This window comes from Pelophylax lessonae (genome assembly GCF_965119305.1).
Source record: "Pelophylax lessonae genome assembly, chromosome: 13".
Taxonomy (NCBI): Eukaryota; Metazoa; Chordata; class Amphibia; order Anura; family Ranidae; genus Pelophylax; species Pelophylax lessonae.
In genome coordinates this window covers 9499517-9514874 of record NC_138780.1, presented here as the reverse complement: position 1 = coordinate 9514874, position 15358 = coordinate 9499517, and the positions used below count along the sequence as shown (strand labels likewise).

Sequence of the window (15358 nt, the reverse complement as noted above, 5' to 3'; positions counted from 1 at the left end):
ACCCCCCAATATTATCCTCCATGTGTAGAGACGGTGATTTCTCCATACACAGGATGAGCACAGAATACCACTGACATGACTCGTATTGTGCTATAATCTCCTTGTGTATGGAGCATGAATGGTATCAACAGACAGTGTGAGGCCGCAATCATCATTGCTAGTGATTGGACAGGATGATTTTTATCTGATATTTTTGACAAAAAAAATTAGTGCTGCGCTGCTGACTACAACAAATAATGAGAACCTAGGAATAAACACCCTGCAGGGGTGATAACCCCTGGGGAAAACCAACAATCACTGAACACAATAAAGCTACGGATGAGTAATCAGTGGCAAATAGTTCATGTAAACACAAAAATCAGTGCATATATTAACCACTTTCCGACTGCCTAACGCCGATCTACGTCGGCAGTCAGCCCCTCACAGGCAAAGTGACGTAGGGCTACGTCACTAGCTTGTGAGGGTCTAGGGAGCGAGCGCGTGCCCCCGGAGGCGCGCTCCCGCTCCCGCGTGGTCACGGGCCCCCCCGCGCGTGTGACCAGGGGACCCGATGTCCGCCGGTCACTCGGCGATCGGCGGGGGAGAGGGAGAAAGTCAGGCGGCTTGTGTAAACAAGCCACCTGTCATTCTCCCCGGTGTATGAAGGCTGATCATACGGTTCTACTATGTAGAACCGTCGATCACTCTTCATACATCTGAAGCCACAGCCAATCACAGTAGAAAGCACGCCCCTAGGGACACACACAGCCCCTCCCTCTCTAATATAGTTAACCCCTTCACTACCAGTGTATTTTTACAGTAACAGTGCATATGTATAGCACTGATTACTGTAGAAATGTCACTGGTAACCCCAAAAGTGTCAAAAATGTCAGTCAAGGGTCCGATCTGTCCGCCACAATGTCGCAGTACTGCAAAAAAAATCGCAGATCGCCACCATTACGCGTTAAAAAAAACAACAAAAATGACAAAAATCTTTCCCTTTGTTAGTAAACGCGATAACTTTTGCGCAAACCAATCAAAATACGTTTTTTGCGATTTTTTTTTTTACCAAACATAGGTAGCATAAAACAAATTGGCTGAAAATGTTAAAAAATTTTGATTTTTACATTTTTTTGGGGGGGAATTTCATATAAAAAATGTGAAAAATATTGCTATTTTTGCAAAATTGATGCTCTTTTTTGTTTATAGCGCGTGATCAAAAAATCGCACAGGTGATCAAATACCACCAAAAGAAAGCTCTGTTTGTGGGAAAAAAAGGACGCCAAATTTGTTTAGGTACAGTGTCGCGCAATTGTCCGTTAAAGTCACGCAGTGCCGAATCGCAAAATACCCCCTGGTCGGAATGGGGGTAAAATCTTCCGGGGCTTAAGTGGTTAATAGTTACTATAAACAAATAAAACCCTCCAGAGATGTAACCCCACCAAATAAAACATGCAGCAAAATTATAATAATGAAAAGTGTTTACAAGTGTTTGGCGATAAAAGGAACAATAAAACCCCTCCAGGGGTGCGATCTCCAAAACTAAACTCAAATAATAAAAATATTTAGAATCTTAAAAAGTGCAATCTAGAAAACAAACCACCAGAGAAATCCATATATAGTTGTTGCCAACATCCCTTTGTTCAAGTAGAAAAAAGATGAATAACCCCCCAAGTACTTGTGGGACTTTAAAAGCAACTGGAAAAAGATAAACTTGTATTGTATAAAACATAAAATGTATTTGTTACATCCATATAAAAAGTCTTGAACCGTCAATGTAAATGATAAAAACAAAGTCATCAATTGTAATCAGTTGACTTGTTACAGAATATGCACATGTTGGCGACACGGTCTTCTCTATATACCCGACGCGTTTCAGGAAGGGTTCAACCCTTTCCTCAGGGGTGTTATTAGGAGAAGGTCACAGGGTTTATATTCTATAACAAAACACAGCAATCATCAAAACAAGAAAATGACATCATGAAGACACATATTTCACTACAAAGGTGGTTCAAAAATCACATTCCATCCACTATGAGCAATATGTAATACAACCGTCACTGATGTGCCTTCATGATGTCATTTTCTTGTTTTGATGGGCAATTTACTTCCGCTTCAATATATGTTCTGATTTTTGTGTACATGAACTATTTGCCACTGATTACTCATCCATAGCTTTATTGTGTCCACTGATTGTTGTTTTTCCCCAGGGGTTATCACCTCTGCAGGGTGTTTATTGCTAGGTTCTCATTGTTTGTTGTAGTCAGCAGCGCAGCACCAATTCATTTGTCATTTGGTCTTTGTGGTGTGGGGTCACTATTGGGGTGTCTGCAGCAGCTTTCTTCTTTTCTTCTGTTTGTATTTGTCTGCTTTGGTGGTGGCAGTGAGTAAGCTTCCTCTCTGCTATCTCATATTATAACACTTTTTTTAATGCATTTCAGTGCGTTTTCAATACTTTTTGAAGCATTTCCGGATGCACTCCAGATGTTTCTTCTTTTTTTTTTTTGCATTTTGTTTCCCCTGTATTGGGGTCTGATGCTTTTTTGATGCTTTTTAGCACATTCCAGTAAAATTCTGTGCAGGAAAAAAGCAGCATGATGTACTTTTTGTTCTGGGATGGAAAAACACTGGAACGCACTGTGCTGGTGTGAACTATGCCATTGGAACCCATATAACCTACTTTCCATGCTTTTATGATGCAGACAAATAATCACTGCAGTGCATGTGGTGTGACCTGTCCCAGAATATTATTGTCTCAGTCCTGTTATACTCACTTTAATTTCTCTATCCGGCTTGTTAACAGAGCTTCCATCATATCCCTGAAATGAGAACCCTCCAGATTGTTCCTAGACAGGTTCAGTGTCCTCAGTGTCTGGTTATTTCTTATTCCAGATGCCAGGTGGGGGCAGGAACTGTCTGTCAGGTCATTTTTGGACAAACTGTAGAAGAAGAGAAGAATGTTACCAGAAGAAAATACATTTCTCCCCCAGGAATGAATGTAACTATTCTCTACATACACGGAACTCATTTCTCTTTATTGGAATCATTTATATTAGATCACTTTATAAACTCCAGGAAATCAAATTTTATAAGAAAAATGTTGAAATATAAAATACAGCGCTGAAAATGAAAACCTATGCATATATGGAAAAGTAAATATAATCAAAAATAACGATAAAATTCTGGAACAGTCCAATCCACCCATGCACTATGGCAAGTGAAGAGATCCGTCTAGTAGGTGCTTGAAAAAAGTGAGAACCTCCACCACAAGTATAGTGACCAATTGGCCTCTTACCGAATACAGGTGACCAATGCTCTCACAAAGGTCAACAACGCTTTTGCTCAAGGCAGGACGACCAGATTCCCAAAGTGATCACAGAAGCTCCTAGATTTCTTAGATCTCCTTCCAAGGATAGGATCTATCATGCAGTGTCCCTCATGTATGCTGCGAATAGTAATCCTTCTTACATGTAGAATGCTGGGAGTTGTAGTCCCTACATGTAGATCGCTGGGAGTTGTAGTCCCTCCATACAATGAGTGTACCCGGCTCGGAGCGGAGCGCTGTCTATAGACAACCTTCCCTCCCGCCGTCTCCGCTCACACTCAGAAAGTGAGCGGAGACGGCGGGAGGGAAGGTTGTCTATAGACAGCGCTCCGCTCCGAGCCGGGTACACTCATTGTATGGAGGGACTACAACTCCCAGCGATCTACATGTAGGGACTACAACTCCCAGCATTCTACATGTAAGAAGGATTACTATTCGCAGCATACATGAGGGACACTGCATGATAGATCCTATCCTTGGAAGGAGATCTAAGAAATCTAGGAGCTTCTGTGATCACTTTGGGAATCTGGTCGTCCTGCCTTGAGCAAAAGCGTTGTTGACCTTTGTGAGAGCATTGGTCACCTGTATTCGGTAAGAGGCCAATTGGTCACTATACTTGTGGTGGAGGTTCTCACTTTTTTCAAGCACCTACTAGACGGATCTCTTCACTTGCCATAGTGCATGGGTGGATTGGACTGTTCCAGAATTTTATCGTTATTTTTGATTATATTTACTTTTCCATATATGCATAGGTTTTCATTTTCAGCGCTGTATTTTATATTTCATTTTCTGATCACACCGTGGTTTATGACAGCTGCTTACACTGGTAGCGCGGATATTCAATTTGTTTGTATAAGAAAAATGTTAAAATGGAGTAGACCCCCCAATATTGTCCTCCATGTGTAGAGACGGTGATATCTCCATACATAGGATGAGCACAGAATACCACTGACATGACTCGTATTGTGCTATAATCTCCTTCTGTATGGAGCATGAATGGTATCAGCAGACAGTGTGAGGCCGCAATCAGCATTGCTAGTGATTGGACGGGGTGATTTTTATCTGATTTATTTGGCAAATTAAATTGGTGCTGCACTGCTGACCACAACAAATAATGAGAACCTAACAATAAACACTCTGCAGGAGTGATAACCTCTGGGGAAAAACAACAATCTGTGAACACAATAAGACCCCGTTCACACTGGGGCGACTTGTCAGGCGACCTGGTCGCCTGACAAGTCGCTGTGGGTCGCCTGCCATAGATTAGCACAGGACCCGTTCTAATAGGAGCGACACAAGTCGCTCCGACTTAAAAAAAAGGGTCCTGTACTACTTTGGGGCGACCTGGAGCGACCTGCATTGACTTCAATGATATGAAGTCCGTGCATGTCGCTCCGAGTTCACGGTGCGAGCTGTGCACCGCGACTTCACAGGTCGCCCCGGCAAGTCGGGTCGCCCCTATGTGAACCGGCTCTGAAGCTATGGATGAGTAATCAGGGGCAAATAGTTCATGTAAACACAAAAATCAGTGCATATATTAATAGATAGATGTAATTTTCTTGTTTTGATGATTGCTGTGTTTTGTTATAGAATATAAGCCCTGTGACCTTCTCCTAATAACACCCCTGAGGAAAGGATTCAACCCTTCGTGAAACTCATCAGATATATTGCGAAGACCGTGTCACCAACATGTGCATATCCTGTAACAAGTCAGCTGATTACAATTGATGACTTTGTTTATATCATTTACACTGACGGTTCAAGACTTTTTATATGGATGTAACAAATACATTTTATGTTTTATACAATACAAGTTTATCCTTTTCAAGTCTCCTTTAAAGTCCCACAAGTACTTGGGGGGTTACTCATCTTTTTTCTACTTGAGCAAAGGGATGTTGGCAACAACTATATATGGATTTCTCTGATGGTTTGTTTTCTAGTTGGCACTTTTTGAGATTCAAAATATTTTTATTAATTGAGTTCACTTTTGGATATCACACCCCTGGAGGGTGTTTATTGTTCCTTTTATTGCCATACACACTTTTGATTATTATATTTTTTTCCTGAATGTTTCTTTTGGTGGGGGTTACATCTCTGGAGGGTTTTTACTTTTTGTATAGTAACTATTAAAGTGGAAGTAAACTCCCATACATGAATGTTACCTATAGGCTGTGTACATATCTCCTAACCATGCACAGTTTAGGAGATATTTACTGTACATGCAGCCGGTGACATCACCAGCACAAGCGCTCTGAAGGAACTGCCACCCGAAACATTCTTTCAGTGTTCTGTGCTGTAAATGATGTCTCTCGTGCGCATGCACGGGAGTGACATCGTCGCACCTTCGGCCAGTCAAAAACCCAGAAGGAAGATGGAAGCCCTGTCAGCGGTGACAGCGTGCCACTGGAAGGGCTTTGTTCTAAGGTAAGTGTCACATAATGTGTCGGTATGGGATGCACACTAGCACATTATAACTTTGCCTCGCAGGATAAAAAAAAAAAAAAAAAAATTCCAGCAGTTTACTACCGCTTCAATATATGTACTGATTTTTGTGTACATGAACTATTTGCCACTAATTACTCATCAATAGTTTTATTGTGTTCACCAATTGTTGTTTTTCCCCAGGAGTTATCACCTCTGCAGGGTGTTTATTGCTATGTTCTCATTATTTGTTGTAGTCAGCAGTGCAGCACGAAGTCATTTGGTCTTTGTGGTGTGGGGTCACAACAAAGACCCCGCAGCTTTCTTCTTTTCTTCTCTTTGTATTTGTCTGCTTTGGTGTTGGCAGTGAGTAAGCTTCCTCTCTGCTATCTGATATTTATTACACTTTTTTGATTCATTCCAGTGCGTTTTTAATGCATTTTAAAGCATCTCTGGATGCATTTCAGATGTGTTTTTTTTTTTTCCCCTGTACTGGGGTCCGATGTTGTTTTGATGCTTTTTAGCACATTCCAGTTCAATTCTGTGCAGGAAAAAAGCAGCATTATGTACTTTCTGTTTAGGGATGGAAGAGCACTGGAACGCACTTCGCTGGTGTGAACTATGCCATTGTAACCCATATAACCTACTTTCCATGCAGGAAAATAATCACTGCAGTGCATGTGGTGTGACCTGTCCCAGAATATTATTGTCTCAGTCAGTCCTGTTATACTCACTGTAATTCCTCTATACAGCTTGTTGTCAGAACTTCCATCAGATCCCTGAAATGAGGACCCTCCAGATTGTTCTTAGACAGGTCCAGTGTCCTCAGTGTCTGGTTATTTCTTATTCCAGATGCCAGGTGGGGGCAGGAACTGTCTGTCAGGTGATTTCCCCACAATCTGTAGAAGAAGAGAAGAATGTTACCAGAAGAAAATTAATTTCTCCTCTAGAAATGAATGTAACTATTCTCTACATACATGGAACTCATAACTCTTTATCAGAATCATTTATATTAGATCACTTTATAAACTTAAGGAAATAGAATTTTAAATTAAGAAAAATGTTATAATGGAGTAGATCCCCAATGTTGTCCTCCATGTGTAGAGACGGTGATATCTCCATACACAGGATGAACACGGAATACCACTCGCATTCACCTATTGTTAAGTGTGCTAATAAGCTCACCTATTTGTCTGCTAGGGGATTGAATTACACCGAGTAATGTGTATTGGGGATCGTATGGAAACCATTGTGTGATGTGGTGGGTGGATCTGTATAATTAAATCATGTTGTATTCTCAAAGTGTATATAAAAGTCTGAAAGTTGGTCAATAAACAGTTCATTCTGGTTTCACTCCAAAACTTGTACTGTCGAGTTATTGGGGTAACTATAGCCAGAATCACGGATCCCGTGTTCCAGAGCTTTAGGAAGCAGGTTACTGGCGGAGATACACAATCGGTGGTGTCAGGATTCCGTCACATGGCCAAAGAGATGAAGAGTGATGCAAGAGTAGTTGTGCTGGGGTGAAGTCAATTTGAAGCGTTGTGATTTAGGTAGTGAGTCGGACTGGACTTCCTTACAAAAGGGTTGAATTAGGGGGCAAAACCACCATATATGTAAGAATAAGCCAGTTTTCTTCGAACATCTCATACAGATGGAGGAAATTGTTGGAGAGATCTTATGCAATCTGACAGGAGTTTTTTTACCATGTAGAAAATATTTTGAAACCATTCTCCTGAGCGAAGACATTAATCAATCCCTTATGGATGCAAGTGTAGATGCATTCCCAGTCGACCTCTTTGAGGTCTAGGGCTAGCTCGTTCCCATTTGTGACCTTTTAGTAATCACACTAGAAACCGCGGCCAGACATATGTTATCTTTACACACAAAAAAGAGACTTTAATATAACTTTAACCACTTTAGAACCGCTCACAGTAATACTACTGCGGCAGAGTGGCTCGTTATCGTCCAGCGACGTAGTATTAACGTCGTTGGACACTCCCCCTTCTGGGCGGCGCTTGCGCGCCACCGGAGGCTCGCTCCCGCTGTTTTCATTCACAGCGGGAGTCGGGCCAGGGGAGGAGCAGCGGCGATCGCCGCTGCTCTTACCCGATCGTCGGGGATCGAGTCTGGAGATCCGCCCGCTGTGTGTAAACACAGCGGGCGGATCTCCATAGTGACAGGGAGTGACAGATCGGACTGTTCAGCATAGCTGGACATCCGATCTGTCCATGACTCATACAGTCACCTCCCCCCCTACATGTCAGTAAGCACCAGGCATACATTAACCCCTCCCTCTCCAATTAAATTAACCCCTTCCCTGCCAGTGTAATTTTTACAGTAACAGTGCATATATATAGCACTGATTACTGCAGTAATGTCACTGGTACCCCCAAAAGTGTCAAAAATGTCAGTCAAGGGTCCGATCTGTCCGCCGCAATGTCGCAGTCCCGCAAAAAAAATCGCAGATCGCCGCCATTACGCGTTAAAAAAAAACACCAAAAATGACAGAAATCTTTCCCTTTGTTAGTAAACGCAATAACTTTTGCGCAAACCAATCAAAATACGCTTATTGCGATTTTTTTTACCAAACATATGTAGCATAAAACAAATTGGCCAAAAATTTTTAAAAAAATTGGTTTTTACATCTTTTTTGGGGGGAATTTCATATAAAAAAATGTTAAAAATATTGTTATTTTTTCAAAATAAACGCTCTTTTTTTGTTTATAGCGCAAAAAGTAAAAATCGCACAGGTGATCAAATACCACCAAAAGAAAGCTCTGTTTGTGGAAAAAAAAGGACGTAAATTTCGTTTGGGTACGGTGTCGCACGACCGCGCAATTGTCAGTTGAAGTCGCACAGCGCCGAATCGCAAAAAGTGGCCTGGACGGAAGACAGCAAAATCCTCCGGTGGTAAAGTGGTTAAGCCTTCTTGGAAGGGTTAACAGAATTTTGAAGCTGATAAAGAAGAACATGGTAATGTCTATTAGTTATGGTCTAAAACAGTTGATTGCTTGTCATCCCTTTCTCAGCATTCTCATAATGTACTACAACTAGAGGGCGCTATCAAACAATTCATGCTACTTATGAGAATTATCAAAAACTGTGCCTTAAGTGTTACTAAAGTATAAAAAAGGTTTAACTAAAATAACAAACATGTTATACTCACCTGCTCTGTGCAGTGGTTTTGAACAGGACATTTATGACCTCCCCTCCCAGAGATCCTCAGAAGGCGTCTGCACTTCTGTCTCAAATTGGCGATCTGGTTCCAGTGTCTCAACAAGAGACAAACCAAGGTTTCTATTCGCACATTTTCCAGCCTTGTAATACGATTGCCAAATCCCATTTTGGTAGAATTTTAAAAGGAACTGGTCTAATTCTGGCCAATCCCCTAAAGAACCTGCGCACTAAGGGTTTCAGTGCCAGGGATCGCTCGAGAAACACTGAGACTGCCAGTTGGACTTTTAACATACTAATGGCCAGCCCTTTGTTCGCTCCTTCCTGCAAAAACTGTAAGATGGCTGGGACACCTGCCGCCCACTTTCTGCTGTCCAACCAAGAGCTAAAAACTTTCCAACACTTTAAATAAATTGCTTGGGTTACTTTCTTCTTACTAGATAGGATTGTGAGCACAACTCCATCTGAAAATACTTTCGATTTCAAGAGACTTTCCTCAGATACCGAGCCGACAATTTCAGAGACTGAACTTTTGGTAACTGTACCAGACCCTGAGCCAGAATATCCTTCCTCTCAGGCAACATAAGCGGATGCTCTGACCCCCAGACTCATTAGAGCTGAAAACCGAGGCCTTTTTGGCCAATACGGGACTACCAGGATCAAAGTGGTGCTCTCCTGAGCAAACTTTTTTAGGACTAGGGGAATAGGTTTGAACAGGGGAAAGGCGTAGCACAGCTGAAAGGCCCATTTCTGAGCCAGGGCATCTATAACTTTGGCCCCCCCGTCCTTTTCCAACGAGAAGTACATTGGAACCTTGTTGTTAGACTTGCTGACGAACAAATCCATGTCTGGGAGGCCCCACTTCTGAGTCACTTGCTGGAATTCATGCACCTGATGGCGACTTAAGAAGTCTGCCATACCATTGTCCATTCCCCAGAGGTGGACTGCAGAGATCGTGTTCAGATTTGCTTCTGCCCAGACAAAAATGGCACCTGCCAGCCTAATTAACCACTTTAGCCACGGAGGATTTGGCTGCTCAATGACCAGGCCCTATTTTGCAATTCGGCACTGCGTGACTTTAACGGACAATTGTGCGGTCGTGCGACGCTGTACCCAAACAACATTGATGTCCTTTTTTCCCACAAATAGAGCTTTCTTTTGGTGGTATCTGATCACCTGCGCAATTTTTATTTTTTGTGCTATAAAAAAAAAAAGAGCGACAATTTTGAAAAAATTACAATATTTTTCACATTCTTTTATATGAAATTCTCAAAAAAATGTAACAATCAATTTTTTAACATTTTAGGCCAATTTGTTTTTTGCTACATATTTTTGATAAAAAAAAATCGTAATAAGCATATTTCGATTGGTTTGCGCAAAAGTTATTGCATCTACTAACTACGGGAAGGATTTATGTTTTTTGAAGCTGTCATTTTTTTCTCACAATTTTTTGGAAAATTAAGACAATAAAAGAAAAACAATTCACAATACTGTTACCAGTGCAGTACAGCGCTATCATATAACTGGTGTGGCATTGATCAGCGACACTGACTGGTGACAGTATGTAAAAAACAACTTTCAAATGTTATGTTTTTTATGATTTTTCTTTTCTAACACACTGTGGCCAGAGCAAAACAGGGTTATAATAACACTGTACTACTCTCGAGAAGTGACCAGGTTTTTTTTTCAACATATTATGACTGCTTATACTAATGAATTTCATTGGTATAAGTATAAGCAACCATTTTTACTTAATGAAACTGGTTCATTCAGTGTCTTTTGTTGTGAATAGCTGTGATTGGCTAAAGCTAATCACATGATACAGATGGGCTGGGAGTTGCCCTGTATGTACCATGTAATCACTGTGACCAATCACAGCTAGCATCATAATTGTATACAACGAATGACATGAAAGGAAGCCATCCATTGTTTAGAATTGTCATATGATCTGCTGTGATTGGTCACAGTGATCAAATGTTACTGCCAGCCGGCCAGTACAATGTTCAGTCATCGGCTGTTTATGGTGGAAACAACCTGTGATAGATTTCATCACTGCACAGCCACGCGGCTGCACATTCTGGGAGGACATCATATGATATCCTCTCAGAACAACAGTGCTCCCGTCTGGCCTATAGTACAATGACGGCTGAGCGGGAGAACTGTTGTTCTGAAAAAATGCCATATGATGAGGTGTTGAAAGGCTGCAAACCTAATATCTGGCAGAGACAAAAAAAAGTTTCAGTGACCTTTAACTTGCCAACGTTGATACCCACCTACTTGGTCTCAGTTACCTAAACATCAGACAAATCCTGTGCCAAAATATAAGGGTCAATATAAAAGGGCTGTAAGACTGAATACTACTGCATTGCTCCTGCTTCTGTCAATCAAATCCTGTGACACGGGACCAGGGGGTGGAGCCAAGTCCCGCTGTCTGTGTCAATGGATGCAGCAGCGGGACTCAGGAGCGAGCACCCATGGGTGCCCCCAGGGAATGAGGCTTTCCATGGGGGGACCTGATGAAGAGGAGGGGCCTGGAATGTCGGAGGGGGGCCCCAGAAGAAGTGGATTGGGGCTGCTCTTGTTATTTTGGTTTTTAAAAAAATCCGAAGGTTTACAAACACTTTACCTGTCATCACAGAAGTTTCAGCCAGGCAAGGTACTAGTATTGTAGTAGCTCTCCTGAATGGCAGTGTAGAAATACCATTGCCCACTCTCATCGAGTGTGTGCTGTTACACTTGTATGAAAATATATTACAATGCATAGTCATGGTTAATGTTCATATTACTGTGAATTGAGAATTGATATAGTTAATTTTCTTAAGCCATTGTTCATTGGAATCTTTTTATGTGTTCCCTCCCATTTTATGATGCAATTCCCCTTTCTTCTCACATTGTCTTTATGGCATAAAAACGGGGGCTTGTCTCAGGGCCACTTGTTAATCTGAACTCCTCACCTGTTACTATTATAAAAATGACCACTGCCAGAACAGTAGATGACAGGTTTCATGAAGCTCAAAACATGTGTATTATCAGCGCATACGAAAATAAATGCTACTGTATATATAAATAAAAGCTGCATTTGAAATAATAAGAAACAATATGATGTTCAAACTTTTGACTTCTTTCTTTAATAACTACATAACATAGTACTTGTACTACTACTTGAGTAGCAATTTTTTTTTTTCAAAACTACTGGTACTTTTACTTTCAGTACTTGAGAATTTTTTAAAAAACTACTTGCGATACTTAAGTACAAAAAATGTTGAATACTTTAGTACTTCTACTCAAGTCACTTTTTGATCGAGCACTTCCACTTCTACTCAAGTCACTTTTTGATCGAGCACTTCCACTTCTACTCAAGTCACTTTTTGATCGAGCACTTGTACTTTTACTCAAGTATGGATTTCGAGTACTTTATACAACACTGCTCTCGCTCCAGAAGCTCAACATTAGGCGACAAGCTAATAGAGGTGCCTTGAACTTTAATTGATACTACTTGATCCCTTATATTGTAGTTATTGTTATTGCATATATATTCATGTTCTTTCTTTTTATCTTTCAGGTATTCAAGACAACTGCAAATTGCAGTATTGTTTATTTGCACTTGCACACCTACCGTTATGTTGTATTATAGTGGTATTTTAAAGGTGAAAAAAAACTTTTGTGCTTCAGCTGCCAAATAGACCTCCCCCCCCCTCTTTTCTTACCTGAAGCCGATCGCTCCAGCGACGAGCACGAGCCCAGTGGCTCCAGCCGCTGTCTTGGGTCCTCATTGGATAGATTACTAGAAATCCAGCGACACGGGAGCCAGGTCGAGTCCTGCTGTCTGTGTCAATGGACGCAGCAGTGGGACTCATGAGCACGCCTGCATGGGGGCCCCAATGGAAAGCTGCTCTTCGCGGGGGAACCCAATTATGAGGAGGAGCCAAGAGCGCCGCTGGGGCATCCCAAGAAAAGTAGGATCGGGGCTGCTCTGTGCAAAACATAATCCCGGTATGTTTTTTTTTTTAGAGCCGGCAGTTGGCTTTCAGGGGATAACAGCCAATGCAGCTCAGCAGCGGCTTGGCCATTGTCCCAGCGAGAAGAGGGGTTGCCCCCTCCTGCTGCCTTCCGCGGCTCTGCCCGGGTCTCCTGTCCCACCGGATACCAAGGTCATTAAGGACCAAGCCTATTTCTGACACATGGGGGTTGGTTTACTAAAGGCAAATAGACTGCACTTTGCAAAGTGCAGTTGCCCTCTGAAAGTGCATTTGCTCCAAAGCTTAATAGATGAGGAAAAGGCTTCAGTTTGCAAAGAGTACTCAAACACATGCAAGGAAAGAAAAAAAAAAACAGTATTTCTCTTACGTCCTCCGACAGTCGCCGCCCATTCACACAGTCACACAGTCTTCACTTATGGGGTATTGACTTCATCTCCACAGGAGTTTCTAGGCATAAGACTTGTAAAAGAACAATTCATTTACATAATCACACCCATGGGGGCTGTCCTACTAGTCCAATACCCCCTTCAATAGCCATCCCAACTCAGTTTGTCTTCTGCCTAGCTTAGGAGTAGATAGGCTTCCCTGTGCTGAGGCGACAGTCTCAGCCTTCTTCTTTTTTCTCTTATGATTTATTTTCATGTCTTTTTTCTTTATATTGCTAGCTGTTTATTTTATCAGCACTAGTTAGTTGGATCTTCGGATGAAGACGGCGTTTGCGGAGCTGGGAATCGGACTGACCGTCCTAGGTTCTCCAGGACAGAGGGTCAGATGGAATCCCAGCCTGCCATCGAGCGTTTCGCAGGCTATGTAGTCGCCCTGGCCTCATAAACGACCCATCCCTGTCCTCAGGGATGCAGCCATGTGAGGTGGCTACCTCACTGGACACAGCATAGGTTCATCCGTGCACTACTAGTGTCCTGCGTTTCTGGTTAGCGGCACTCCCCTGCAATCTGAGGGTGGGCGGTTTCCCGCTTATATGAGGAACCCCACGCCATCGGGTACAGGTAAGAACACTCTGTGTGGGGCCTCTATCTGGGGTCGGCAGTCCGGAGTGTCTGTGGTGTCCCCTGTGTCTGTGCGTTTGTTTTGGGCTCCCTGGTCCCGGTCCCTGTGGGGGTGTTATGCTCTCACAGCAGCGCTGTGTGGGATTTTTTGGGGGTCCCTCTCCTAAGGTCACTTATGGTGCTGGGAGGTGCAGACACATGCGTAGACAGCTGTGGGGTTAAACACCGCCGGTCCGCCATTTTAACTGTGGCAGCATGTCTGGCTTCACTATGGGCGTTTTAACAGCATGCTATGTAGTGCTTTTGGCGCCTTGCATCGCCATCTTGAGTGTGGCAAAACGATCTTTCAGAGCACATGTCGGCGGCCATCTTGCCGAAGCCTCCCATTTATTTTCAATAGGCATCCATTTTCCCTGGGTCTGCCGCCTCAGTTAAGCCTCCGGCGGTGACATCACTTCCTTCTTTCTCACAGAGCCGACCGAAGGAGCTGGTAACACACTGGTGGGGTCCTGTCCTGCTGTTTCCTTTCCTTGCCTATTTGTGCAATCTTCCTGGTCAGTGTTTGTCCTTGCGGGGGGGCTGTGTTTTACAGTCCTTATTGCGGCGCTCTTAAAGGGCCAGTACATAAAAAAAATTTAAAAAAATAAGTTTTCTGCAATGGAATCCCAGGACAGTAAATTCCCACCAGCTTTGATGGGGGATTCAGTTTCCTCTGACTTCTCTACCGTTACAAATTTGGCTGCTGTTATGGCATCTTTGGTGTCAAAGATGGATGTGCTGATGTCTGAACGGGCTGCTAGGAAAAGGTCTAGAATTTCCTTTTCCTCTGATTCTGAGTGTGACATGGTTGCCGTAGGTAGCGTGGCCCTTTCGGGGTCTCGTTCTTCTCTGGACCCGCAAGAGTCTGAGGGGGAGGCGGAGGTTGCAGGGGTGGATGATTCTCCCCCTGGGACGCCCGAGGAACACGCAGCTATGGATGCGCTGATTCTTTCTGTGAAGGAAACACTATATTTGGAGGATGAACTCACTCCTCCGGGCGTTGTGTCCTCTTTTGGTACACACAGGACCCGCAAGACGGCGCAGGTTTTTCCTTGCCCCGAAGAGTTTCACCATACGGTGAATGAGCTATGGCATAATTTGAAACACACCTTCGTGGTGCCTAAGAAGTTTCAACTTCTCTACCCTTTTGCGGCTACTACGGTGATGCGCTGGTGTGTGCCTTCTCAAGTGGTCCACACGGTTGCCAGATTGAACAAGGCTACTCTGGTCCCCACCGAGGACTCTCCGGTGTTTAGGGACCCTACTGATAGGAGGCTAGAATCTCTTGCCCGACATTCCTACGTGGTGGCAGGTTCCATGCTCAAGCCTATTTTTGCCTCGGTAATGGTGGCTCAGGCTGTGGCGGATTGGACCAAGGTGCTAAAACGCACCCTCGTTGCTGAATCTGCTCCCCCCCACTACAGTGGAGA

The 15358-nt window shown here is 43.1% G+C and overlaps 1 protein-coding gene across 1 annotated transcript in view; it reads right to left on the bottom strand.

The window, feature by feature from the left end:
• LOC309543141 (uncharacterized protein) overlaps positions 1 to 15358 on the bottom strand; it is a gene marked incomplete at its 3' end in the record, with an annotated part of 1180881 nt that overhangs the window by 490030 nt on the left and 675493 nt on the right. The window contains exon 11 of the mRNA XM_082242522.1: positions 6460 to 6624. Coding sequence (XP_082098648.1) covers positions 6460 to 6624 — 165 coding nt within the window. The remainder of the gene's footprint in view (positions 1 to 6459; positions 6625 to 15358) is intronic.